The sequence below is a fragment of the Neltuma alba genome, unplaced genomic scaffold, assembly GCF_004799145.2.
Source record: "Neltuma alba isolate B1F8T4 unplaced genomic scaffold, ASM479914v2 tig00004331_pilon, whole genome shotgun sequence".
NCBI classification, from domain to species: domain Eukaryota; kingdom Viridiplantae; phylum Streptophyta; class Magnoliopsida; order Fabales; family Fabaceae; genus Neltuma; species Neltuma alba.
This window is the reverse complement of record NW_021633659.1, coordinates 197,404-223,469: the sequence shown is the minus strand read 5'-3', so window position 1 is coordinate 223,469 and position 26,066 is coordinate 197,404. Positions and strand designations below refer to the sequence as shown.

General features: G+C 33.3%; 2 protein-coding genes across 3 annotated transcripts; both read left to right on the top strand.

Annotated features, from left to right (window-relative positions):
- The first annotated feature begins 3,836 nt into the window (after positions 1–3,836).
- On the top strand, positions 3,837–26,062 carry LOC114744308 (transcription factor JUNGBRUNNEN 1). Of its 2 annotated transcripts, XR_003740085.1 has the most exons (4): positions 3,837–4,083; positions 4,297–4,604; positions 7,740–8,258; positions 26,027–26,062. XR_003740085.1 is itself a non-coding variant. In XM_028932479.1 (3 exons), the coding sequence occupies exons 1-3, from the start codon at positions 3,861–3,863 to the stop codon at positions 8,142–8,144; spliced, it is 936 nt and encodes a 311-aa protein (XP_028788312.1). In that variant the 5' UTR covers positions 3,837–3,860; the 3' UTR covers positions 8,145–8,279. The 2 variants fall into 2 exon arrangements, 1 of the variants encoding a protein (XP_028788312.1); XM_028932479.1 differs by lacking the exon at positions 26,027–26,062 and having other exon boundaries at positions 7,740–8,279.
- Positions 22,442–26,020, top strand: LOC114744309 (transcription factor JUNGBRUNNEN 1-like). Its single transcript, XM_028932480.1, has 3 exons — positions 22,442–22,656; positions 23,570–23,877; positions 25,519–26,020. The coding sequence occupies exons 1-3, from the start codon at positions 22,515–22,517 to the stop codon at positions 25,879–25,881; spliced, it is 813 nt and encodes a 270-aa protein (XP_028788313.1). The 5' UTR covers positions 22,442–22,514; the 3' UTR covers positions 25,882–26,020.
- Positions 26,063–26,066: the final 4 nt, after the last annotated feature.

Below are 26,066 nucleotides of genomic sequence, written 5' to 3'. Positions count from 1 at the left end.
TTTTCTCTTTCCATTGTTATCAAACAAAAAAAAAAAAAAAGGAAAAGAAGAAGAAGAAGAAGAATTGACGCGAGTTGTCTCATTTATTTATTTTTTTATTTTTCTGTTATTCCCATTATCAATACATTATTGATGGAAAATAGACAATTTTTCTGTTGTTATAGTTGACTAATTTAAAAAAATTAAAGAAGTTAAAAAAATTACTTAGTTATAATATGTATTTGATAATTTCTCTAAAATACTTACGTACTCATTTCATTCCTTATTATAAGATCTAATTTTTTGAATAGGTTTGTCCCTTTTTATAAGATTCCTTTTGAGCTTGTCTGAACATTCAGCGCATTATTACCCATTTTACTCCTAGTTTAATGTATTTAATACATTCTCTTTCTTCATTTATCTCACTATTACTCTTTCACATCTACCTATTTATATATAAGGGTATATTTGGAAAAAAATTATATTTGTTACATATTAATTGTTTTTAACTAATTTTAACTGTTTTTTAAAACCGCGCAATTTAGTTAAAAGAATCTTATAATAAAAGACGGAGTAGTACATTATTGTATCATATAACAATTTATAAGTTAAGTAAATTAGTTTAGAGAAAAACAATACATATAATATTTCAAAGTGGTTATTTAACTTCCTTAGTATTTCTAAATTAATCAATTAGGTCTGGATTAAAAGTAATAATTAATTTATAAATTAATATATAATCTAAATGGGTATTCTAGGGAGGCTTTGTCAGATTTGATATAACATTATCTAATTTTTTAAGCGACTGGTATTTCAGATTAAACTCTAGAAGCAACAAGGATTCAAGGAAACTTGGTTCATTAATGTACCCTACCCACTACATACCCAACAATCAGTTTGATTTACTTGTTTTATTGATTCTATCATTGTTTGCTCTTTTGTAATGACATAAACAAGGGCAGAAAAAACTCTCAATGCTATGAAAATTATTCTTTTCACATCTTTAAAAAAGTTGAGTATAAAATTCTAGAAATTCAGTTTCCAGAAGAATACGTCTTCGTCTTTTTTGGTCCCCACATACATCACTTAAATATTAGATTGAAACAATATAATGAATACATTTGGGAAAAAGAAAATTATAATCCAGTGCTAAGAACGGCTTTTTCTATTTGATAAAAAAGACTATGCTATGCGAATTCAAATTTTCTTTTTAAAAAAAAAAGAAGAAGAAAAAGTAGTCAATATTCTTGGGGCGGGGGATAATATAAGTCTCCTTAATGGACAAAAATGATGGATTCCTACCAAATACCTTACAATTTAGAAGTGTGAAAGTTTCCTTGCTAGTGGGAAACTGCAAATTCAATTCCAATTATAATTTTTAAAAAATAATGACGGATTCCTTGGAAGGGAAGAAAAGGAAAAGGCACAAATTTTCAAAGAGAGGTTTACTTTTCTTTTTGGCCAACGTGAATCCTTCTAGCGAGTGAATTATGAGTCTGATTTTTGGTAAGATTTGGTCCTAAACGTATAAGTTAATTAGAAAGCTAATTTTGGCTCTAAACATATGACTTAATTAGGGAACTTGATTTTTACTAAGTTTTGGTTCTAAACTAATATATAATATAATATTACACATGAATATCTTAATGAGATCAAACTATATTTGATAGAATTAAATAATTTATTTAGATTTTTAAATATATTTAAATTAATTAAGTAGTTCTTATATTAAGAATTAAAAGAGCATAGGGAAAGTTACTCTTAGATCCGAAACAAGAGAAATTATTACTAGAGAGTGCCTTTAAATCTTGCCTTTGGGACCTTAGTGTGAGAGATTATAATTACATAACTACTTATCGGTCCTTAATATAATACCTATTTAATTAATTTGATTAGATTAAAGAAGTTAGATAAGTTAGTTAATTATAAAAAATATGACATTTTTTCTTAAAACATCATAATCATCTTCTTTAATATCCTCCTTACCTCTTCCATTTGATTATGATTGAGGGATTATCCATATGGATAATTTAAAAAAATTAATAAATATAAAAAATATGTCTTATATTTAAGATCAAAATCAACTCAACAATTAGATTATTTTGTCCTTATTAATTTACAAGGTAAAACTAAAGATGGAAAGCAAGGGCTCCACGACCGGTGACTGAAATCCAGTGATTAATTGTGACTCTTGCTCTACAATGGAGACGAGAGGGCTGTTCAAGGGATCTACTCCTATGGCGAAAGATGCGGAAGGGTCGAATCAAAGGAAGAAGTAGAAGCCTCAAGTTTTTCTTATTTATGAAAACTTTGTGTTATTGCTGTTGCAGTTATTTATTACTTCTTCCAATTCCTAATATAAGAGCTCATTTGATTTTTATTTTAGTTCTAAATATAAAACATAAATTTATTTTGTCTATCATATTTATCTTTTTTTTTTCCAAGGCAGTCCTTGTGATGATTATAGTTTTAGTTAATATACTTGATTAGCAAGAATATTTTAAAAACGATAAAACTTATTTATTATAAATAACTAACTTAACTAATTTTTTTAATCTATTTAAAGTAGTCAACTAACTTTTTTATTAAAGATAGAAAGTAATACTTTAGATTGATACTATAAATAATATAGTCATAGTCTTACCTGAAAATTCTCGTTTTGCTAAGTTGGTTGAGAGGGCATTTGGCAGCCCCCATAAGCACTTTTTAAAAGTGTTTTTACATAAATCGAGGTAATTCCTCTCATATATTTAGGTGGTATTACGCAAGTATGAAAAGCTCCGTAACTTGAGATAAACTTCTCTACATATTTAATTTGTATATTATAAAATTACTTTTAAAATCATGATTTTGATTCCATCCAAACATCCCTCATTTCGTATACCGTAAAATTAGTTTTAAAATCATGGTTTAGGTTTTACTCAAACACTTTCTGAGCTTAAAATAATGATGTGAAGCTTGGGCGTAGCAGAAATTAATGGGGAGAATCTTATCGCTAGTTTGAAAATATCTAAGGATTAGCATGTGTTTGTTGATAATTTTCTTTTGTCATTGGTTGTTAAGATATCTGTATTTCATCAAAAATGTTGGCTTTAGGGCTGATGATGATCTTACGGATGCACAATTTTTTTTTTTTAACAGAACTCATTATGGGCAGTTTGCTCCCCAAGTTCCATGAGTCATTTTAAGAGAAGTTGGGAAACTTCCACACGGTTCCATTATTTTCAGGGGCACGTGGGTGGTAATTTGGAGGAAAAGTTGTACTTTCAAGGACAGATCAAGTACGGCATATAGTAATGTGCCACACGCTTTCATAGAATTTTAATGACATACGTAATAACAAAAATTTCAAACCTTAGCGATGTAATAAAAAAATAGTTTTGACAATTTTAACATAATTCAAGAGACATGCGTAATTTACTTCTGATCTTTAATTAAGTAGGGATTGTGTAAGCTTTGAAAATGGATTTTTAATACATCCAAATGATGAGACTTGAAAGATCCATATATATAATATTTGTTTTGATTTAAGAAAAAAATAAGACAAGTTTATTCAAGAGATGGTTATACAATTTACTTTAAGATATTTTATTTTTAAGAATATAAGACATTCCTATGGAAAATTCAAAAATGCCAATATACGCACGTATCTATCAATCACAAATTTATTAGCCCTTGCAATGCCTTCCTTTCTGAGAAATGTCACACACGAGATGATTGACCTTGACATATCTAAGTCATGCTCTGCCAATATCCAATTAAAAGTACACACCACGATACCAGAAAATCACAAACACGTAAACTTCTAAGAAGATATATATATTTATATGTATATATATAGGCGCACACGGTTCTTGAGAGCTAGGGATTAATTAACAGAGATGAGGAACACAGACATGGAGGTGGGTAAGCTTGAAATTAGGTCATCAGATAAGAGAGAAGAAGAGGAAGAAGAAGAAGTGATGGCTCCTGGGTTTAGATTCCACCCCACAGATGAAGAACTTGTAGGGTTTTATCTGCAGAGAAAAGTGAAGAAGAAGCCTCTTCCAATGGAACTCATCAAACAGATTGACATCTACAGATACCATCCTTGGGATCTTCCAAGTATGAATATATTTCATTTCCTAATTCCTTCTCCTTCATTTAATTCTCTTCCTTCTTCCTTGATTATTACATTCTACGTACCGCTCCGAAACATACACCAGAATAGATATTCTGCTGATATATATAATCAGTCTCTTTATGCTTCTGATATATAAATATATATATTCATTTTACAAGTACTAAAGGTGCAAAACATATTCAATTGTGGAACAGAGAATAGCCATGGGGTGGAAGGGGAAAGAGAAGGATACTTTTTCTGCAGGAGAGGGAGAAAGTACAGGAACAGCAAGAGGCCTAACAGAGTGACAGTGAGTGGATCTGGTTTCTGGAAAGCTACAGGAATTGATAAAACTATTTATGGAGGAGGCGGAGGTCAAAACGGCGTCGTAATTGGGCTGAAGAAGTCATTGGTGTATTATCAAGGAAGTGCTGGAAAAGCCTCAAAAACTGAGTGGATGATGCATGAGTTTCGTCTTCCTCCCAACAACTCTACTGTCGATCATCATCTTCTTCATGATGCTGTAAGTCTTCCAGGCTCTAGTAGTTAATTATTTCGTGATTTTTTAGGGTTATTTTGGAGATTTATCATTACTTCTTAGTGATTTTGCACAATTTATTTGAGGTTTTTACGAATTTTATCATTAAATATAACAATTTTAATGATTTTGTAGCAATTTTCCTATTAAAACTTAGTATTGAACTTATTAATCGGATGCAACTTGATTTCTTTTAAAAATGTAAAATTCCAAATCTTCAGAGGGGGCTTTTTTTCGTTTTAATATGTGCGTGTAACTCATAAATTTTGAAGTTTCTAAATACTCATAATTAATGTCGTTTGTTTAGATTTTCTGATTAGGAGAATGACAGCGCAAATTTTCTTCTCCATCATTTTCATGTATATTTATCATCACCTAACCTTATTATTTTAAACTCTTTTTCATTCATTGTGCATCTTATGACCGCCTAGTGTTACATGAAATATATATATATATATATTTTGTGTAGACGATGGCATAAGATCTCCTAAGTTGGACTTATCAAGAAGCATCAGAAGATAAATGATCAATTGAATTAGGGTTAATGGGTCTGTTTGAATTAGTAGCAGAAAAAGTAACTTATTTTCAATATGACTTTTAAAAAAGTAAGATTAGGTAATGTGATTTATGTTTGGATTGACTTTTATAAAAGTTAGTTTGTAAAATTAAAAATACTATTTGGATTATAATTAAATAAGTAAGTTTATTTTGTAAAATGACCAAAATGGCAATGACTTTTATTAAATAATAAAAAATAATTAAAAATATAAATTTACAAAATATAATAATTTTTAATTATTATAATAGGAAAAAATTATATTTAATGAATAAAATATATTTAAATTAGAAATCACAGTAATCTGAGAATTTTTTAACCAAATAAGATTACATAATTAATTGGATGATATACTTTGCATAATTTATGTAAATATAAAAATAAAAATAACATTAAAAATTAAAAATATTATAAAAACTATTAAAAATTATTTTCACTTAAGAGAATATTAAAAATAAATAACTAAAAAACTGATTGGAAAGCACAAAGAACATATTGAGAGAAGCATAAGAACAACATAAATATAAGGACAAAAATATCTTTTAATTCCAAAAAGCTGTTTTTGCATGAGTCATAAGTAAGTTTTAGTTGCTTTTCTAATTTTGCTTAAAAAAGCAGTTTTTAACCCATAAGTCATATTGACCCAAAACTATGATAAACAACTCTCAAATTTGCAAACTAACTTATCACACTTATAAGTCAATTTTCCCCCTCAAAAACACCTTAATATAATCTTTGATCTCTCAAATTTACCTTCATTTTACTTGTGGTCCCCCAAGTTTCAAACAATAGGTTTTGGTCATTTTAGTTTCTTTTCATTTCAAATATTGGTCCTTGCAATTCAATGAAAACTTGAACTATTTTGCCCCTTGAAGGACCAAAACCTATAGTTTAAAATTTGAAGGATCAAAACCAAAATTACGGCAGACTTAAGGGACAAAAAATTGTATTGACCCTTTGAATTATTCTATACATATAATGGTCCCAAACTCAATATAATTACCACAAATTAATATTGATTTAATTCCACTGATTGACCACAGAGAAAACCTTCTTGGAGAAACTTTTGACTTTTGAGTAGCAATAATAAAGCCTATGAATTTAGAAATTTTTTTTATTTTAGTTAATATTACTTCCGATCTTTAATATAAGAGCTAGTTGACTAATTGAGTAGATTAAAGAAGTTTGTTAAGTTAGTTATTTGTAATAAATAAGTCTTATTTTTTAAAAATATTCTTGCTAATCATGTATATTTGCTAGAACTATAATCTGATATAAATTTAACATGTACAACTATTACAAGGACTGCTTTGAAAAAAATAGATAAAGATGAGAAACGAAGTAAATTAAGATCTCATACTTAGAACCAAATTAAATATCAAACTAGTTCTTATAATGAGGATTGAAGGTAATACTATCTTTTAGTCTTTAAAGTCTGACTTCATTTTGACCTTGGTCCCTAAAATCTCATTTTGATTTTATATTAGTGTCATATTTAGTCCTTAAACAGTGTTTTTGGTTAAACAAGTTCTCAAAAATCAAAATCACTCGTTTCAAATTTTTGGGACTAAAACCTTTTTGTTATTATCTTTTCCATCAAAATATCTGTCTTGCAATGGGATCTTCATTATGGTCATTTTCATTGTTAAATTAATTGTGTTTGATATTTCTCTTTCTGGTCCCCATCGTTGACTGTGTACATCCAAGTCATCTAGTAGTTGTGAAGATAGTTTCCCTTAAATTGCGTTAGAAATTTCCCCCCAAAACTGTGACATCAAATTCAACACCCGTACAAAAAAAAAACGGTTACATGTCCCCGTTAACCTTCATATAATTATTAAACATGACATTTTTTTAAGAGACAAGTGTTAATATTAATGATGTATTAGATTATAAAATTAATATGTATATATATATATATATATCAATGTAAAATTCGCATTACCAATGCGGTGCAATTAGTCATAAACCTCTCTCTCAGCCCTCCAAGCACCTCTCTCCAATTTAGGGCCTGTTTAGAATAGCGTTTCAAAATATTTATAAACACGGTTCATATAGGCCGAGACAAAACTCTTATGTTTTGTTTCGTATTCTAATTAAAAAGTTATTTATAAGCTATTCTAATTGGCTTTTAGTCTTGTGAAGTACTCAATCTCATGCTTGTACGCCTGCTCGTTCACACACACAACCAACATTGAGTGAGAGCGATATAGCAAAGGTGTGAAAAAGACAAAATTTCTCCCTTAGGTGGCATATAAAAAAGACTAGAAGGAATATATCTCAAGTCATCCTTGTTTGACATTTGTGGGATCATCTAACATCTTCATTAGTATTTATTCTGTATCAGACACCATACTCATTTCCTGCTTGCACGACAAAATTTCATATGCAACGCAAGTTCCTGCCTTGAAACCCTTTTTTCTCCAAAAGATTTGTGCAGACCAACATAAAACACACAAATAAATGCAGAATAGGACACACAAATTGTCTTGCATGACTTGTTTGTTAATTAGCATTACCAACTAACCTATCTGTAATTATTTGTGTAAAACTGGATTTTGCAGGAAGTTTGGACACTGTGCAAAATATTCAAACGAACCCCGTCTCAGAAGAAGTACACGCAAGCAGCAATCAAACCCAGCCTAGCTCCTTCAACTCCTGAATCAGGAAACTTAAGACCCGACGTCAATGGCAACTCATGCTTCACTTTCAAAAACTCAATGATCATTCAGCAAAATGATGAAAGGAAGCAGATTAGGAAGAGCATTGAAGAGGTTGAATATGAAAGAAATCACTTGTTTCTGGATCAGTTAGCTCAAGCTTCACCATCAATAGTATCTTACCCTAGCTTTTGGGATACTGGTATAATGGAAGAGAATATATTTGCTAATGCAAACTGGTATGAGCCCCAACATATGGTTCAATTAGCTATGGATGATCCATCCAAAATTTATTATGACTGTACGTAGTTATACTCAATTAGTATGATGGTTGGGGGCATTTTGATGCTCCAATACCCAACTTTTCTTTGGGTTAAAGGGGGAGACTTTGACATATTATTGTACTGTATGAACAGATTACAGGTTTTGACATTATTTTCATTATTTTATTTGTTTCTTTGTCTTGAATACAGTATTCTGAGGTTTATTCTAGAGTTTTAGATACTTTTCCAGGTTAAAAACCCTAAATTAGATCTTCTATAGTGACCCAGTTAGAGACAAAATAACACATGACAATATGACTGTGTAATTTGCATTTCCCCTTAAATGCATCCTCTTTTTATCACTTCGTCTCTCTTTGAATGCTCTTGAATGCATTCGCTTAATGACTGAGAGGATCTAAATTTGATAAAAATCCAATATAGACTTTGGTAAGGTGACTAGATGACATCATTTCGTGGCTTCGATCTAACAGCGCACGCTCACATTATTACAACTAAATTTTTAGAACATTTGAGTACGTAATATTAAGAAGATTTCAAGATTTTCACTTTGATAAAATGATCACACTAAAATGTATGTTCAAAATCTTTTAGAGTTCAGAATTTTACTTATGCAACATCACATGATATTTAATTGTTTACTTTCAGATTCTTCAGTTAAAAAATAAGTACAAAAGCAACACATTTTCCCATTATCTATTTATATGTTTATAACTGATCATCCCACAAGCCCAGAGAATAGCTCAGTGAAGCTGAGCTGTGTCTTAAGAAATCAGATTGTTCTGAGTTGCTACAATTTTGCTTGACTTAGTTCACAGGTCACCTAGTCAGTTATAACTCAACACAAGGTGACTGGGCCACTGAGAAAATGAAATCATCAAAAAGAATACATTCACATGCCACCAATGATACACTGGATTTCTTCTAGGTTAAAAAAATTGTTATATGTATATTTGTGAACTAATTCGAGAAAATTAAGAAAGCTAAAAAAATTACTTAGTTATAACATGTGCTTGATAATTTCTCTAAAATACTTATGTACATCATTATATTATATAACAATTTATAAGTTGAGTAACTTAGTTTGGAGAAAAACAATAAATATAATATTTTAAAGTGGTTTATTTAACTTCATTCATCTCTCTAAATTATTCAACCCGATCTTATATTATAGACTGAAAATAGTAATTAATATATAAATTGATATATAATCTAATATTAAATGAGTATTCTAGGGAGGCTATGTCATACTTGATATAAATAACTATATAACTACATTATCTAATTTTTTAAGCGACTGGTATTTCAGATCAAGCTCTAGAAACAACAAGGAAACTTGATTCATTAATGTACCCTACCCACTACATACCCAACAATCAGTTTGATTTACTTGTTTTATTGATTCTATCATTGTCTGCTCTTATGTAATGACATAATCAAGGGCAGAAAAAACTCTTGATGCTATGAAAATTATTATTTTCACATCTTCAAAAAAGTTGAGTGTAAAGTTCTAGAAATTCAGTTTCCAGAAGAATGTGTCTTCGACTTTTTTTCTTCACATACATCACTTATATATTAGATTGAAACAATATAATGAATACATTTAGGAAAAAGAAAACTATCATCCAGTGGAAAGCACGGTTTTTCTGTTTGATAAAAAAGAGTATGCTATGCGAATTCGAATTTTCTTTTTTTTTTTTTAAAAAAAGTGATCAATATTTTGTTGTTGGGGGGGGGGGGAGACGGATAATACAAGTCTCCTTAATAGCCAAAAATGATGGATTCCTACCAAATGCCTTACAATTTAGAAGCGTGAAAGTTTCCTTGTCAGTGGGAAACTACAAATTCAATTCCAATTATAATTTTCAAAAAATAATGACGGATCCCTTGGAAGGGAAGAAAAGGAAAAGGCACAAATTTTCAAAGAGAGTTGTTTACTTTTCTCTTTGGCCAACGTGAGTCCTTCTAGCGAGTGAATTATGAGTTTGATTTTTGGTAAGATTTGGTCCAAAACGTACAAGTTAATTTTGGTTCTAAACACATGACTTAATTAGGGAACTTGATTTTTGGTAAGTTTTGGTTCTAAACTGATATATAGTATAATATTACACATGAATATTTTAAGGAGATAAAACTATATTTGATAAAATTAAGTAATTTATTTATATTTTTAAATACATTTAAATTAATTAATTAGTTCTTATATTAAGAATTAAAATAGTATAGGAAAAATTACTCTCGGGTCCGAACCAAGAGAAATTATTACTAGAGAGTGCCTTTAAATCTTGCCTTTGGGACCTTACTGTGGGAGATTATAGTCACATAACTACTATTTTTTTTTTTGGTGATACCACATAACTACTATTTTGCCCTTGTTAATTTAAGAGGTAAAACTAAAGATAGAAAGCAAGGGCTCCGCTACCGGTGACTGAAATCTAGTGATTAATTGTGACTCTTGCTCGACAACGGAGGTGGGAGGGCTGTTGAAGGCACTACAAAAAAATATGTCAATTGTAGCGGTTAGAGTGATACATTTCTAGCGGTTTTAACCGCAACAAATAACATTTGTAGCAGTTAACAAAACCGCTAGAAAAACAGGCGCAAGAAAAAATTTCTAGCGGTTATAGCAACCGCTACACAATATTATGGTCAACACGCTAGAAAATTTCTAGCGGTTTATAACCGCTAGAAAATATGTAAAGGAAAAACATTTCTAGCGGTTATGAAACCGCTAGAAAATGTGCCCGGAATAAAATTTCTAGTGGTTTTATAACCGCTAAAAACATGCTAAACCAAATCAATTTTGCCGGGAAATAAATAATTTCAGTAGTGCGTGCAAATTTCTAGCGGTTATAGAACCGCTAGAAATGTTTGGAAAATTCAATTTTCCCGCCAATTAAATTTCTGGAATGGCGGCAAAAAAATTTTCTAGCGGTTTGAACCGCTAGAAATTTTGGCGCAAAATTTAAATTTGACGAAATATTTCTAGCGGTTCGTAACCGCTAGAAATGTTTACCATGCCACAAAAAAAAATTTTGGTTTTTCATATAATAATTTTAAAAACCATTAAATAAATTATGTTGAAGAATTTTTGTTTAATTTGTATAATTAGTTATATGTTACATTTTATATATTTAAATTTTTTAATAAACAATATGTAATTAAATTATGAATGTGTCAAAGGAAGTGAATTTAATTTAATAAGATAATTTAATTGAATATTTAATAAGATAGTTGAATTGAAGATGATATATTTTGTAATATTGAACCTATAGTGTTAGGTTGAGGAGTATTTGAATCAGTTGAGGAGGGCATGACAAGTGTGGAAAAGAAAAATCTGAAAGAAAAGGAGAAATAAATATGTTAGTAAATTTTAAATGAAAACAAATAAAAGATACAATGAATTATAAAATAAAATTCACTTACCATACAGTAAGGAGAAAGAAACCACCATATGAGATAGTAAGAAAAAAAGAGAGAATTATGAAGAAGAATAGGAGAGGAAAGAAAAGAAAAGAGATGGAGTAAATAAATGTAGAGAAGATATGGTATTTATAGAGATCAACGACACATTTGTAGCGGTTATTTTGTAACATTTTTTTGCATTTTGTAGCTGTTATTCATTTTCTAGCGTATACATAACCGCTAGTATTTTGTAGTGGTTCATTTGTAGCGGTTAATAACCGCTACAAATTAAATTTTTTTTATTTTTAAAAAGCTGAACGAATTTTAATTTATAGATATATATTTGTAGCGGTTAATAACCGCTACAAATTAAATTTTTTTATTTTTAAATATGTGAACGAATTTTAATTTATAGACATATATTTGTAGCGGTTAATAACCGCTACAAATTTAATTTTTTTATTTTTAAATATCTGAACGAATTTTAATTTATAGATATGTATTTGTAGCGGTTAATAACCGCTACAAATTATAATTTTGTAAAATAAATTTGTAGCGGTTATCTAACCGCTACAAATTAAAAATTTTTTATTTTTAAAAAAACTGTACAAATTTTAATTTATACATATGTATTTATGGACGGAAATTTTTTTTAATAATTTATTTTGGATGCTGCTATTCTCCATCATCATCCGGCCTGAAAGGACACATTTTAAAAAAATTTGTTAAATTTATAATGTATTTGAAAAAAATTAGTAATTAGTAGTTAATTATTTAAATAATTTAAGAAAAGACGTGTACCTGATAATTGGCAAATTATCATCTCCTTGAGGAAAGAAGTCTTCAAAATTCGAGGGTTGGAAGGGTTCACTGTCGTAAATAATGTCACCATCACCCATATCATAAAGATCCCGTGGCTTGAGGTGAACGACCATATTCCAGTCTTTATGTTTCTCGTCCTCGACATAGTAAATTTGGTGTGCCTCAGAAGCAAGGATATATGGCTCATCATCTTCAGATGCCCCTGTATGAATAAGTCTAGAGAAATTAACTGAGGTGATGCCCAAATGGTCAGTAGCGAGTCCCCGTGAAGTTGTCGTATTTGCCCAGGAGCACTTGAACAGTGTCACGGTGAAAAGCTGGTAACTCAACTCAATAATGTCAATTAGCTTTCCATAGTAAGTGACGCCTCCAAAGCGCATATCGCCATCACTACTGCTAGCATAACATCTCGTTCCGAATGTCCCGCAAACTCCAGAGTTTTGTGTGAGCAATCCCTGATCACGTCCAACCGTACAGAACTTGAAGCGTTGACATTGTACGCGGTAAACCTTCGTGCATGGTCTAACGGACCGAGAGAAAGAGCTTTGAATTCATCTGTGTATGGGCTGTTGTCATTACGTATTCGACGTGTAAACCAACTGGGAAACTCTTTGTAGACTCTTTTATCAATGTCAGCAGAACGCGCACGGCCCCGTAGCTGACGCCTGAGATAACTCCTAAACTCACTATAGTAAAGTGTAATTTGTTAGAAGAGTCAGTAAGAAACAAATATAAAGTGTAAAAGCTAGTGAGCTTATATGATATATATACTTACTGCATGAAGGGTTCAACTTGGCTGCAATTTATCAAAACGTGTCTGTGTGCCTGGAGTTTCTCTGTAGGAGTGAGTCTGAAGAATTCATATCCTCCAACTGGTTTCCCAACAGGAGGAAATAAAGTTGACGTGGAAGGACCAGGAGGAGAATCATCTACGCGACGCGGGCGGTTAAAAGATGTCTCCATGTCATCAAAGTACCTCGAACAGAAAGTTAGGACCTCATCTCCGGAATAACCTTCTGCTATTGACCCCTCAGGCCATGCCTTATTCCTAACATATGATTTTAATTTTCCCAAGTACCTGTAAGTTAAAATTGCATTAATAATTACGAGTAAATGAAAGAACAATGTGAAATTTAAAGAGGCGGGAATAAAAGATAATCTAGTACCTCTCTATAGGGTACATCCATCGATAGTGAACTGGGCCAGCAACCTTTGCTTCTCGAACAAGGTGGACAGTCAAGTGAACCATAACAGTAAAGAATGATGGAGGAAATATCATCTCCAAGTGACAAAGTGTAAGAATAATTTTATTTTGCAGCTGATCAAGCTCTTCCGCTACCAAGACCTTCGCACACAACTTCTTGAAAAATGAACATAATTCTACCAAAACCACCGATACATCAGAAGGAAGTGTGTTTTTCAAGGCCAATGGAAGTAACTGTTGCATAAGAACATGAGAGTCATGACTTTTCAACCCAGTAACCTTTCGAGCCTGCAGATCGATACACCTTGAGATGTTGCTAGAATATCCATCTGGTACTTTTATGTTCTTCAACGTCGAGAGGAAGATATCCTTGTTATGCTTTGTCAAGGTGAATTTAGCTGGCTGAAACTTGTCGTTTTCATCAGGCCAAGCCTCTTCACGAATTCCCCAGGCCCGTAAATCTTTTCTAGCTGCGAGATGGTCTTTGGACTTTCCAGCTTCATTGAGCAACGTATATAGCACATTATCGCACACATTTTTTTCAATGTGCATAATATCCAAACTGTGTCGTAGCAAATTAGATTCCCAATAAGGAAGAGTGAAAAATATGCTTCTCTTCCGCCATTGCATAGGTTGCGTATCAGATGTCCCACGAGATCGTCGTCCCAATCGTTCGGGATCCACACTCTTACCAAACTCGACATGAACATCTTCTAACTGCCGCAAAATATCCATACCAGACAAAGTAACAGGAGGATCTCTCTTCTCCTGTTTCCCATCGAAGCGAATCCGTTGCAATCTAAGTCTGTGCTTGGAATCAAGGAACCGTCGATGTCCTATGAAGCACCACTTGCGACTGTGTGGAAGGCGACATGGCACAGAATCAAAATTGCACTCAGGACAGGCCAACCCAGTATGCACATTCCAGCCAGACAAAGTTCCCAAACGGGAAAATCACTTATTGTCCACATCAAGGCTGCACGGAGATTGAATAGTTGCTTGTCATGTGAGTCATATGCCTCAACACCATTCGTCCATAGGTCGATCAATTCGTGTATCAACGGTTGCAGGTATACGTCAATATCATTTCCTGGTGCTTTCTTGCCAGGAATGATCATGGAAAGCAAAAAGGAGCTCTGCTTCATGCACATCCAAGGTGGTAGATTGTATGGAATTAACACCACCGGCCAGATACTGTAACTTGTGCTCATGTTTCCGAAGGGATTGAAACCATCGGTTGCCAATGCAAGACGTACATTTCTAGGATCATTGGCAAAGTCTGGAAATTTCGCATCAAATGCTTTCCACGCCTCCGAGTCTCGTGGGTGCCTTAACCTACCATCTAGATTTTCCTCAGTCGCGTGCCACCTCATATGCTGAGCCATTTTTGATGACATATACATTCTTTGCAACCGTGGTTTCAAAGGAAAGTATCTAAGAAAATAATATATTAAAAATTTAAAATACCGAATATTTAAATACTAAATATTGACTCAATTTAAAAAAATTGATGACATAATCAATTGTTTTAAGAATTTCAAATATCGAATATTTAGAGACGGAACAAGTAACACGCTGTAATAATTTGTACCTGAGAATTTTGGCCGGTTTCTTCTTTTGCTTCTTGCCCTTCCGTACCGACTTATAGCGTGACGTCTTGCATCTCGTACAAATCTCTTTGTTGGCATCATCTCCCCAGTATAGCATACAGTCGTTTGGGCATGCATCTATCTTCTTATAGTTCAAGCCAAGCTTGTTAATAATCTTTTTTGCTTCGTAAAAAGATGGAGGGAATTCAGCTTGGGGGAAAGCATCTCCCAGTAATTCCAGCAACATGGACATCGCCTTGTCAGTCATACCGCACAAGCATTTGATGTGATACAGCCTCACCAAGAATGACAACTTCGAATACTTTGTGCACCCAGAATAAAGAGGCTTGTCAGCTTCGGTCATGAGGTCAAAAAATTCCCGAGCAGTTTCGTTTCTTAGAAACTCCGGTTGAGGTCCCTCTACTTCATCTTCGTTGGGATTCGAGCTTTCGTGAACACCAAAAGCATCACGCACAGCATCATTCACGGCATCGGCTTCATCCACTCGAACTCCCATCCGTGAAACTACTGGAACTGACTCAGCACCCATATCTAGCCGTTCCCCATGTAGTTGCCAAAATACGTACTCTCGCGGAAAAGGCTTAAAATTAAATGTTCCCTAACAATATCTTTGGGATGCCACTTTTTGAAATTACATTTAGGACAGGGACACTGAATCTTACCATTTACGGCAGCATTGGCGAAAGCAAAATCCAAGAAATAGTTTAGACCAGCCAAGTATTGCGGAGTCGACCGGTGCAAGTTGATCCACGACCTATCCATCACTAATAATGCTCAAATTTCGTGAAAATATGACACAGGAAGCTCAAAGAGAAGTTAAAATGGAATTCAGTTGGAGTGCTTCAGCTTATAAAGGAGGCTGGTGGAACGGTCATTTTTTTGTAGCGGTTACAAAACCGCTACAAATTTGTAGCGGTTTTAACGGAAAGTTTCATTTTCCAGCGGTTATTAACCGCTAGAAATTCAAAATATCGGTTACAAACCGATAGAAATTTCTAGCGGTTTAACGGGAATTTTTTCTCCAACGGTTTTGAAATTTCTAGCGGTTATAAAACCGCTAGAAAATTACGTAGTAATTTTCTAGCGGTTTTAATGAACCGCTAGAAAAGGAGCTGAGAAACCGCTAGAAAATTACTAATTTTCTAGCGTTTTTCTGTAAACCGCTAGAAAATTATAAAACCGCTAGAAAATTTCACGATGTAATAAAATTCATGATATTATTTTTAAATATTAAATAGAAATACTGCACAATAAATTAATAACATTACAAAAATAAATATTTATTAAATTAATAAATGATTATAGAATTATTTTGATTAATTAACATGTTTAACGTGTTTAATAAATTGTAATGTTGATGTTGTAATAAATAAATAAATATTTCAATATTAATTAATACTTGACATAAATAAAATTATAGAAATAAATAAATAAAGTAAACAAATAAATATAAAATTTAAATAAATATCTAAATAGTATATAAAACCGTAAAATCAAAATTCTAATAAAATCCCATACAATGAAAGCAAGATAAATCATGGGTGAGGGGCAGAAGCAGCATCATCGTGATCATCCTCTGCTGGATCCTCCGGCTGGGGGTAGGCAGGCCGCTCAACCTGCTGGGACTGGACTGGCGGATGGGGGGGTAGGGGCGGGACTGGTGGCAGGTGTAGGTCGGGGATCTCAGGAACCGAGATGTTTGGAGCTATACTGACCACCACATGACGCAAAGCCGTAGCAGCTGCCAAGAGCTGGTCAAGCTGCGTCTGGAGCTGACGATCACGCTCCTGTAGCTGACGATCACGCTCCACGATCCTGGCCTCCATCCTGGCCTCGAACTCTTGTCTGAGCTCCTCTCGCAATTCCTCTGAGGATGAGGAACCCGGCCGCTTCGCACTCGCATGAGAGCTCCCGGTAGTATATGAAGGGCCAGCGCCACTTGAGCGGGGCAACCTAGTCGGTGTAGGTCCAAGTCCAAGCCCGCTAACTCGACCAGGGTGCTGCGGCCGGCCACGACCCGCTAAAAGTGAGGCGGTGGGATCCAAGGCAGACCCCTAAGACTCACGCAACTCGGAATCGACCTGAGTCATCCGTGCCTACCAAAATTAATATAAAGAAGTTAATTATAATATAATGATATCTACACTGTGATATTATATTAATATTTAATTTATTACTTACCGCTATCTCCTCAACCTCATCCGACGCACGCCCGTCTCGAGGTCTATACACCATCGGCCACATCTCGCCATAAGTGGCCGTGTATCCCCGCTCCTGCCGTATCTTTTCCCTCTGTAAATGAAATCAAAGAAATAATTAGTTACAAATTAAATACATATACATATTTAATAAATTTATTTCAAGTACTCACAATCTCGTCATAAGTGATCGCAAAGCTCCTGGATCCAGCCCTATGACGTATCGTCTGATGCCTGACGCTCCCAGCATTTCTCCTAGAAAGAGCCTGAAGCAAAATGTAAAAAAATTAAATTAAATGAGTCAAGTCGGATAAAAAATAAAGAAATTATAATTAATACAATATTATCATACCATCTGGTCAGCCGTCATCCTAAAATAGACGTAACTGGACCAGTCTTGGTCGGGACTCCACCAGGTACATCTGCCAGTATCTCCTGGAGGGGCCTCGTCCCGTCACCTTTCTTCTCCCTCCACAGGTCGGCCCTCCTGTTCTTCCATGCCATCCCAAGCCTCTTGATCGTGTCAGCCCTCAACTCCTCCCCCAGAATAAATTTACTCTATGATTAAAATAATAAATTACTAAATAACAAATTATAAACAAATAATTAAGCAATTTCAATAATCAAAAACAAATAATTAGTTTTTAACTAATTTAAAAATATTATAAATAAAATATAAATTAATAAAAAACAAATAATAATTAAACAATTAAGTAATTTAAATGAAAAAATATTTTTACTCAACTAAATTTAAAATTATTATAAGTAATAAATTAATGAAATCAATAACAAATTTTTTTCATTTAACTACTTTTAAAAATATTATAAATAACAAACAAATTAAATAAATAAAAAATTATAATCAAACAATTAAATTATTTGAAAACAAAATATATAATCATTTATTTAAATTAAAAAAAATTATAAATAATAATTTTATATTACCTTCATCATTTCCCAGCCTTGCTGCTTCTTGTCTGAGGTGATCTTCTTCCAGTCCTGCACGTAGATGGGGAACAGCGTCCACTGCTAACCAAGGAGGCACACGTACTTGTTGTACAACTGGCCACCTTTCTTCGTCGGTTGGCCCAACTCATTGAGCGGCACAACCACTCGTCCGCTCGTCATCATAGGCAGCTCTCTGGCTGTCAGCCTCCGATAGGACCTGTTCCCCTCAGTGTCTGTAAAATTTAATTAAGAAATAAATTATATATCAATCAATTAATACAATTTCTATATAAATTAAATACTGATAAAAATTTTAAAAAGTTAAATAAATACTTACCGACAAATTCCACCTCATAACCAGCCTGACGTCTCGGAGCAGGACGCTGCGCAGCTTGGGGATACTCATTCCCTTGATCCTGCTCCTCCTCCTCCTCCTCCTCGTCGGCAGCATCAGCATCAGCATGGGGTTGCTCATCCCCAGTAAAATGAGCCTCCTCAGTCCGCTCAACATCATCCTGCTCCATAAAACTGAGGATATCCTCCTCGCTGAGATCGTAGTCATGAATGCTGGGGAATGGCTCACCAGCATCATGATGAACCTCACTGGGTCTAGCTCTCTCAGGATCAACTGGGTCTTTCCGGTGCCGACGAGTCATCCTAATAACAACAAATAGTAATTATTTATAAATAAAATAAAAAGCAAAATTATTTATAAGCTAACATAATAAAAAATAAAAAAAACATAAAATAAAAATTATTTATCAATAAATTACTATTTTTACCTGAAAATAAGGATCTGCAACTGAGTCAGAACTCGAATATGTTTGTGGAGAAAATTCAGCAGAGCTTCACTTCCAGAACGATTGAAGAAGTGAAAGTGGGGGGTGGGGGTATATATAGACCAAGCATTTCTAGCGGTTCGGCCAAAACCGCTAGAAATTTCTAGCGGTTTTGGACCGAACCGCTAGAAATGCCCAACGGTCACATGTGCCTCGGGAATTGCCAAAATTTCTAGCGGTTCGGTCCAAAACCGCTAGAAATTTCTAGCGGTTTTGGACCGAACCGCTAGAAATTTCTCAACTCCTCGAGCAATTAAAAATATTTCTAGCGGTTCATGCATCAACCGCTAGAAATTTTTAGTGTCTAGCGGTTTATTGGCCTGAACCGCTAGAAAATAAACGCTACAAATTTGGCGCCAAGTTCCCACCAAAACCCGGGAAATTTTCTAGCTCTAAATTTCTAGCGGTTAGGTGGTAACCGCTAGAAATGTACGGGCAATGGTCAAACCGTCGGTAATTTGCAGCGGTTTTTCTAGAAACCGCTAGTAATGTTAGCATTTCTAGCGGTTTTGTTGAACCGCTAGAAATGTTCCGCTGCTAATTCTACATTTTCTTGTAGTGAGGGATCTATTCCTATGGCGTAAGATGCGGGAAAGGTCGAATCAAGGGAAGAAGAAGAAGCCTCAAGTTTTTCTTATTTATGAAACTTTGTATTATTACTGTTGCAATTATTTATTACTACCTCGGTCTTTAATATGAGAGCTGGTTTGATTTTTATTTTAGCTCAAAATATAAAAATCAAATCTATTTTGTCTCTCATATTTATTTATTTATTTCTAACGTAGTTATTGTATCACAAATAACTAACTTAACTAATTTTTTCAATCTACTCAAATCAGTCAACTAGTTCTTATATTAAGGATCGAAAGTAGTACTATCAATTCACCTCAAATTCTCGTTTTGCTAAGTTGGTTGAGAGGGCATTTGGCAGCCTGAAAAGTGCTTTCATACAAATCGAAATAATTTCTATCATATATTTACTTCGTATACTATAAAATTAATTTTAAAATTATAGTTTGGTTTTATCCAAACACCCTTTGAGTTTAAAATAGTGATGTGAAGCTTGGGCATAGTAGAAATTAATGATTGGGGAGAATATTATCGCCAGTTTGAAAATATCTAAGGACTAGCATGTGTTTGGTGATAATTTTCTTTTGTCATTGGTTGTTAAGATATCTGTATTTCATCAAAAGTGTCGGCTTTAGAGCTGATGATGATCTTACGGATTCACAATTTTTTTTTTAACAGAACTCATTATGGCCAGTTTGCTCCCCAAGTTCCATGAGTCATTTTAGGAGAAGTTGGGAAACTTCCACACGGCTCCTTTATTTTCAGGGGCATGTGGTCGGTACTTTGGAGGAAAAGTTGTACTTTCAAGGACAGATCAAGTACGGCCTACAGTAATGTGTAACACGCTTCCATAAAATTGTAATGATATACGTAATAATAAAAACTTCAAACCTTGGCGATGTAATAAAAAAATAAGTTTTGAAAATTTTAACATAATTCAAGAGACACGTATAATTTACTTTTCTAATCCTTAAGAGTCCGTTTGGTACATTGTAATTGATTTTGATGGAAATGGATATGAAAATAGAAATAGGAAACCCGATTCTATGAACCGCGTAATGCAAAAAAAAGAAGAAAAAGTCCAGAACTAGCCCCGATAGAACCAAGAAAATTGACTCTAGCTATGGAAATGGATATGAAAATGAGGTCTAAGAACATGTTTGGTATGACATGGAATTTGGATATTATTTTTATTAAATATCTATATTTAAAAATATGAAAGTACTAGGATGTGCTTGTCCAGAAAAATCCTAACACTGTCCCAAATATCCAAGCCACCATTGACATTGTCCTCATCCTTGCCAGAAAACCAAACCCAATATCAAATCAAACACAAAATATCCATCCGTAAACATGTGTAGAATCAAATTAAAAGAAAATGTCTTGCTTAAAATTGAAGATCACAAAATAAAAGACGACTTCGTGATGAATGAAAACAAAGTGGGGAAGACAGATTTGGCCATCTTGATGCTTTGGAATGAATCACTGTCGAGCTTCAACAACTATCATGGATTTCTGCTGCCACGATCAACCTTCTCCTTCATCTCTTATTCCTCTTCTACTTCGTTGCTCTCTCCTTTTTCAGCATGGATTTTCTTATTTTGTTCCATATGTAAGTTTCAAATATGTGTGAAGAAGAAGACAAAACACCACCAACTATCCAAACCATCATCACCTTTGCTAGAAAATCAATCTAGATCCAATCAAACTCTAAATATCAATTCAAACACAGAAAAACATATGAAAAATTGAGGATTTGGATAAGTCAAAGGTAGAAAAGATGAAGAAGATAGAGAAGTCGAAGGTGGGGAAGAATTGAAGATCTGAATTAGAACATTGAAGATCCATCGATCTTGCCGTTAGTGATGGTGACGAAGCCAAAGAAGTCAAAGACAAGGTAGGGATATGTAGGAGGCAGAGATCTATGAAGGATGTGTATATCTCGTCATCTCACCGGAGATATGGGAAGAAGACGAGTCATTGTCAGGGTGGCTGGAGATCACCGTTGCAGGTCACCATCGTCATTATGGTAGGCTGGATGTTAGTGATAAAGTGATAGAAGTCTGAATGAAATGAAGAATGAGGGGCAAAACTAAAATTCCATGGAATTATCTAGAATTCCATGGGTTATATGATGGAAGCCAATTCCATCAATTTTGAGGGGCTTGGCTTCCACATGGAATCCAATTCCATGACCCATTTTTTGTACCAAACAAATTTTGTGGTAGAAATCAATTCCATTTCCATATCCATCCCCTAAGTAAGGATTGCGTAAGCTTTGAAAATGGATTTTTAATACATCCAAATGATGAAACTTGAGAGATCCATATATATATATATATATATATATATATATGTGTTTTAATTTAAGGAAAAAAAATAAGACAAGTTTATTCAAGAGATGTTTACTATATAATTTACTCTAAGATATTTTATTTTTAGGAATATAAGATATTCCTATGGAAAGTTAAAAAAATGCCAGTAAACGCACGTATCTATCAATCACAAATTTATTAGCCCTTGCAATGCCTTGCTTTCTGAGAAATGTCACACACGAGAAGATTGACCTTGACATATCTAAGTCACGCTCTGCCAATATCCAATTAAAAGTACACACCACAATACCAGAAAAATCACAAACACGTAAACTTCTAAGAAGATGTATATATTTATATGTATATATATAGGCGCACACGGTTCTTAAGAGCTAGGGATTAATTAATAGAGATGAGGAACACAGACGTGGAAGTGGGTAAGCTTGAAGTTAGGTCATCAGATAAGAGAGAAGAAGAAGAAGAAGTGATGACTCCTGGGTTTAGATTCCACCCCACAGATGAAGAACTTGTAGGGTTTTATCTGCAGAGAAAAGTGAAGAAGAAGCCTCTTCCAATGGAACTCATCAAACAGATTGACATCTACAGATACCATCCTTGGGATCTTCCAAGTAGGAATATATTTCATTTCCTAATTCCTTCTCCTTCATTTAATTCATTCACTTCCTTCTTCCTTGATTATTACATTCTACGTACCGCTCCGAAACATACACTAGAATAGATATTCTGCTGATATATACATAGGCTGTGTTTGGCATCGCATTTCATGGCCTAGATGTATGTTTCCACCGGTGAAAGCTACTTTTGGGATTTTAAAGTTGATTAGATTGACTCCTTTTTGTGATGGGCTTATGGGGTCTAATGAACTGTTGGGCAGAGGCTTTTTTTTTTTTTTACTTTTGGAGTGAGGAGCGGTTGGGGGTAAGGGACAGTGGGGTGTGCAGGAGAGAAGAAAAGAAGAAAGAGAAGAGATGATGATATTAGACATGAACAGTTTTTTTTTTTTTTTGACGTTCACATGTTGTAAAAGTGGAACAATAAATTAAGGATAATATTTTTTTAGTAAATACTGAACATAAATTATCGCAAAAGTAAATACTAACGTAAAATTGAAAAAAAAAAAACCACCATGCTATTTTTTCATTTATTTACTTAATGTTTATATTTTTTTTTGTAAAAAATATATCTTTTTGTTTTTATTTTATTGCTTAGAACTTACTATTATAATATTACTTAATAAAATTTATGTCCTTTATCTAAACTTATTTTTTTATCATTCATCCAAACAAGTTTCAGTTTCTCAAACTGACTTTTCTATAAAAGTTAATACAAACATAAGCCACATCACCTTATCTGACTTTTATCTAATCCGATTTATGTAAAAGTCAGATTAAAAAAAGTAACTTCTCCCACCGTTTATACAAACACACCCATAATCAGTCTCTTTATGCTTCTGATATATAAATATATGTATATTTATTTTACAAATACTAAAAGTGCAAAACATATTCAATTGTGGAACAGAGAATAGCCATGGGGTGGAAGGGGAAAGAGAAGGATACTTTTTCTGCAGGAGAGGGAGAAAGTACAGGAACAGCAAGAGGCCTAACCGGGTGACAGCGAGTGGGTCTGGTTTCTGGAAAGCTACAGGAATTGACAAACCTATTTATGGGGCAGGAGGAGGTCAAAAAGGCGTCGTGATTGGGCTGAAGAAGTCACTAGTGTATTATCAAGGAAGTGCTGGAAAAGCCTCAAAAACCGAGTGGATGATGCACGAGTTTCGTCTTCCTCCCAACAACTCTGCTGTCGATCATCATCTTCTTCATGATGCTGTAAGTCTTCCAGGCTCTAGTAGTTAATTATTTCATGATTTTTTAGCGTTATTTTGGAGATTTATCAATACTTCTCAGTGATTTTACGATGGGGTTTACTTGAGATTTTAGAAATTTTATTATTAAATATCACAACTTTAATGATCTTGAAACACATACATACATAAATACATAAAAGATGATGGCATAAGATGTCCTACGTTGGCCTTAATTATCTGACCACTTGAATTACTCTGTACATAATTACATATAATGGTCTCAAACTCAATACAATCGACACAAATTAATATTCATGGATCGTCATTCAATGCTCATTTCACTATAATGAAACCTAAACCATTCAAAATTTGATTTAAATGGTCCGAATTTGAAATTTTTTAATTTACAATTTTTTAGTGATAATTTATTTTTTTATGAAAATGCAACAGTTATAAAACTAATTTTATTTTGAATTCTGTATATATTAAAATAAAAGAATCATTTCAAACAAAAAAACTAAATTGAATTTGTACCATCCAAAATCAAGTTGGATAGTCTAGATTATATTGAGTCTAGATTTTTTTCCAACTTTATTAAATCTATCAAAATATTGGCCACGCAATGGGGTCTTCTTTATGGTTATTTTCAATGTTAAATTGACGAAAAATACTTACATCAAAATTTTCATATTTATTATGTCAAATTCTCTAATCACATATAGTCATGTGTATTTTTTAATGTAAATTTATCATTCAATGATAATATTTTTTTTAAAAAAATAGAACATGTGCCTATATGCCATTGAAAAATTTGACATAATAAATATAACAAATTTGATGTTAATATTATTGTAAATTAATTGCATTTGATATTTTCTCTTTTGGTCCTCATCGTTGACTGTCTCCATCCAAGTCATCTATTAGTTGTGAAGATAGTTTCCCTCAAATTGCGCTAGAAATTTCCCCCAAGATTGTGACATCAAATTCAACAAGCTCGTCAAAATAACGGTTATATGTCACTGTTAACTTTCATATAATTATTAAACATGACATTGCTCTTTTTCAGGGTAAAGACAAGTGGTAATGATGTATTAGATTATAAAATTAATATTATTTCTGGTTTTAATTATAAAACATTCGAGGTAGTATATCATATGAGTAAGAAAATTAATTTATAACACTAAATTCTATGACATAATGCAATATGTAAGAAAACTCCTCTCTCTCTCTCTCTCACATACACACACTCCAATATAGTCCTACGTGTAAGAGCAACATAGGAAAGATGCAAAAAAGACAAAATTTCTCCTTTAGGTGCCATATAAAAAAGAACTGGAGGGAACAATCTCAAGTTATCCTTGTTTGAAATTTGAATGATCATCTACCATCTGCATTACTATTTATTCTGTATCAGACATCATGCTCCTAATTTCCTGTCTGCACAACAAAATTTCATATGCAATGCATGTTTCTGTATTGCAACCTTTTTTCTTTTTTTTAAAAAAAAAAGATTTGTGCAGACCAACATGAGACACAAATAAATGCATAACATAAGATTTCGGAAAGAACTTCTCATCTCCATTTCCTTGCATGGCTTGTATTTGTTTCTTACTTAGCGTTACCAACGAACCTATCTGCAATGATTAGATTTTGGATTTTGCAGGAAGTTTGGACGCTGTGCAAAATATTCAAACGAACCCTATCTCAGAAGAAGTACACACAAGCAGCAATCAAATCCAGCCTAGCTCATTCAACTCCTGAATCAGGAAACTTAATATCTGACGTCAATGGCAACTCATGCTTCAATTTCAAAAACCCAATGATCATTCAGCAAAGTGATGAAAGGAAGCAGATTAGGAAGAGCATTGAAGAGGTTGAATATGAAAGAAATCACTTATCTCTGGATCAGGTAGCTCAAGCTTCACCATCAATTGTATCTTACCCTAGCTTTTGGGACCCTCGTGTGATGGAAGAGAATATATTCGCTAATGGAAACTGGGATGAGCTTCAACCTATGGTTCAATAAGCCATGGATGATCCATCCAAAATTTATTATGATTGTTATGTTTAAAATGATGTTCAGGACATTTTGATCCTCCAATGCCCCACTTTTCTTCGGGTTAAAGTGGGAAACTCCTGACATATTATTGTACTGTATGAATATATCACAGGTTTTGACATTATTTTCATTATTTCATTTGTTTCTTTGTC

Bases quoted from the DNA above. Each gene is read 5' to 3' on its own strand.
- LOC114744308 (XM_028932479.1), top strand. From the start codon at position 3,861: ATGAGGAACACAGACATGGAGGTGGGTAAGCTTGAAATTAGGTCATCA. The intron at 4,084-4,296 runs GTATGAATATAT...ATTGTGGAACAG, and splicing joins CCATCCTTGGGATCTTCCAA to AGAATAGCCATGGGGTGGAA. The intron at 4,605-7,739 runs GTAAGTCTTCCA...TGGATTTTGCAG, and splicing joins ATCATCTTCTTCATGATGCT to GAAGTTTGGACACTGTGCAA.
- LOC114744309 (XM_028932480.1), top strand. From the start codon at position 22,515: ATGACTCCTGGGTTTAGATTCCACCCCACAGATGAAGAACTTGTAGGG. The intron at 22,657-23,569 runs GTAGGAATATAT...ATTGTGGAACAG, and splicing joins CCATCCTTGGGATCTTCCAA to AGAATAGCCATGGGGTGGAA. The intron at 23,878-25,518 runs GTAAGTCTTCCA...TGGATTTTGCAG, and splicing joins ATCATCTTCTTCATGATGCT to GAAGTTTGGACGCTGTGCAA.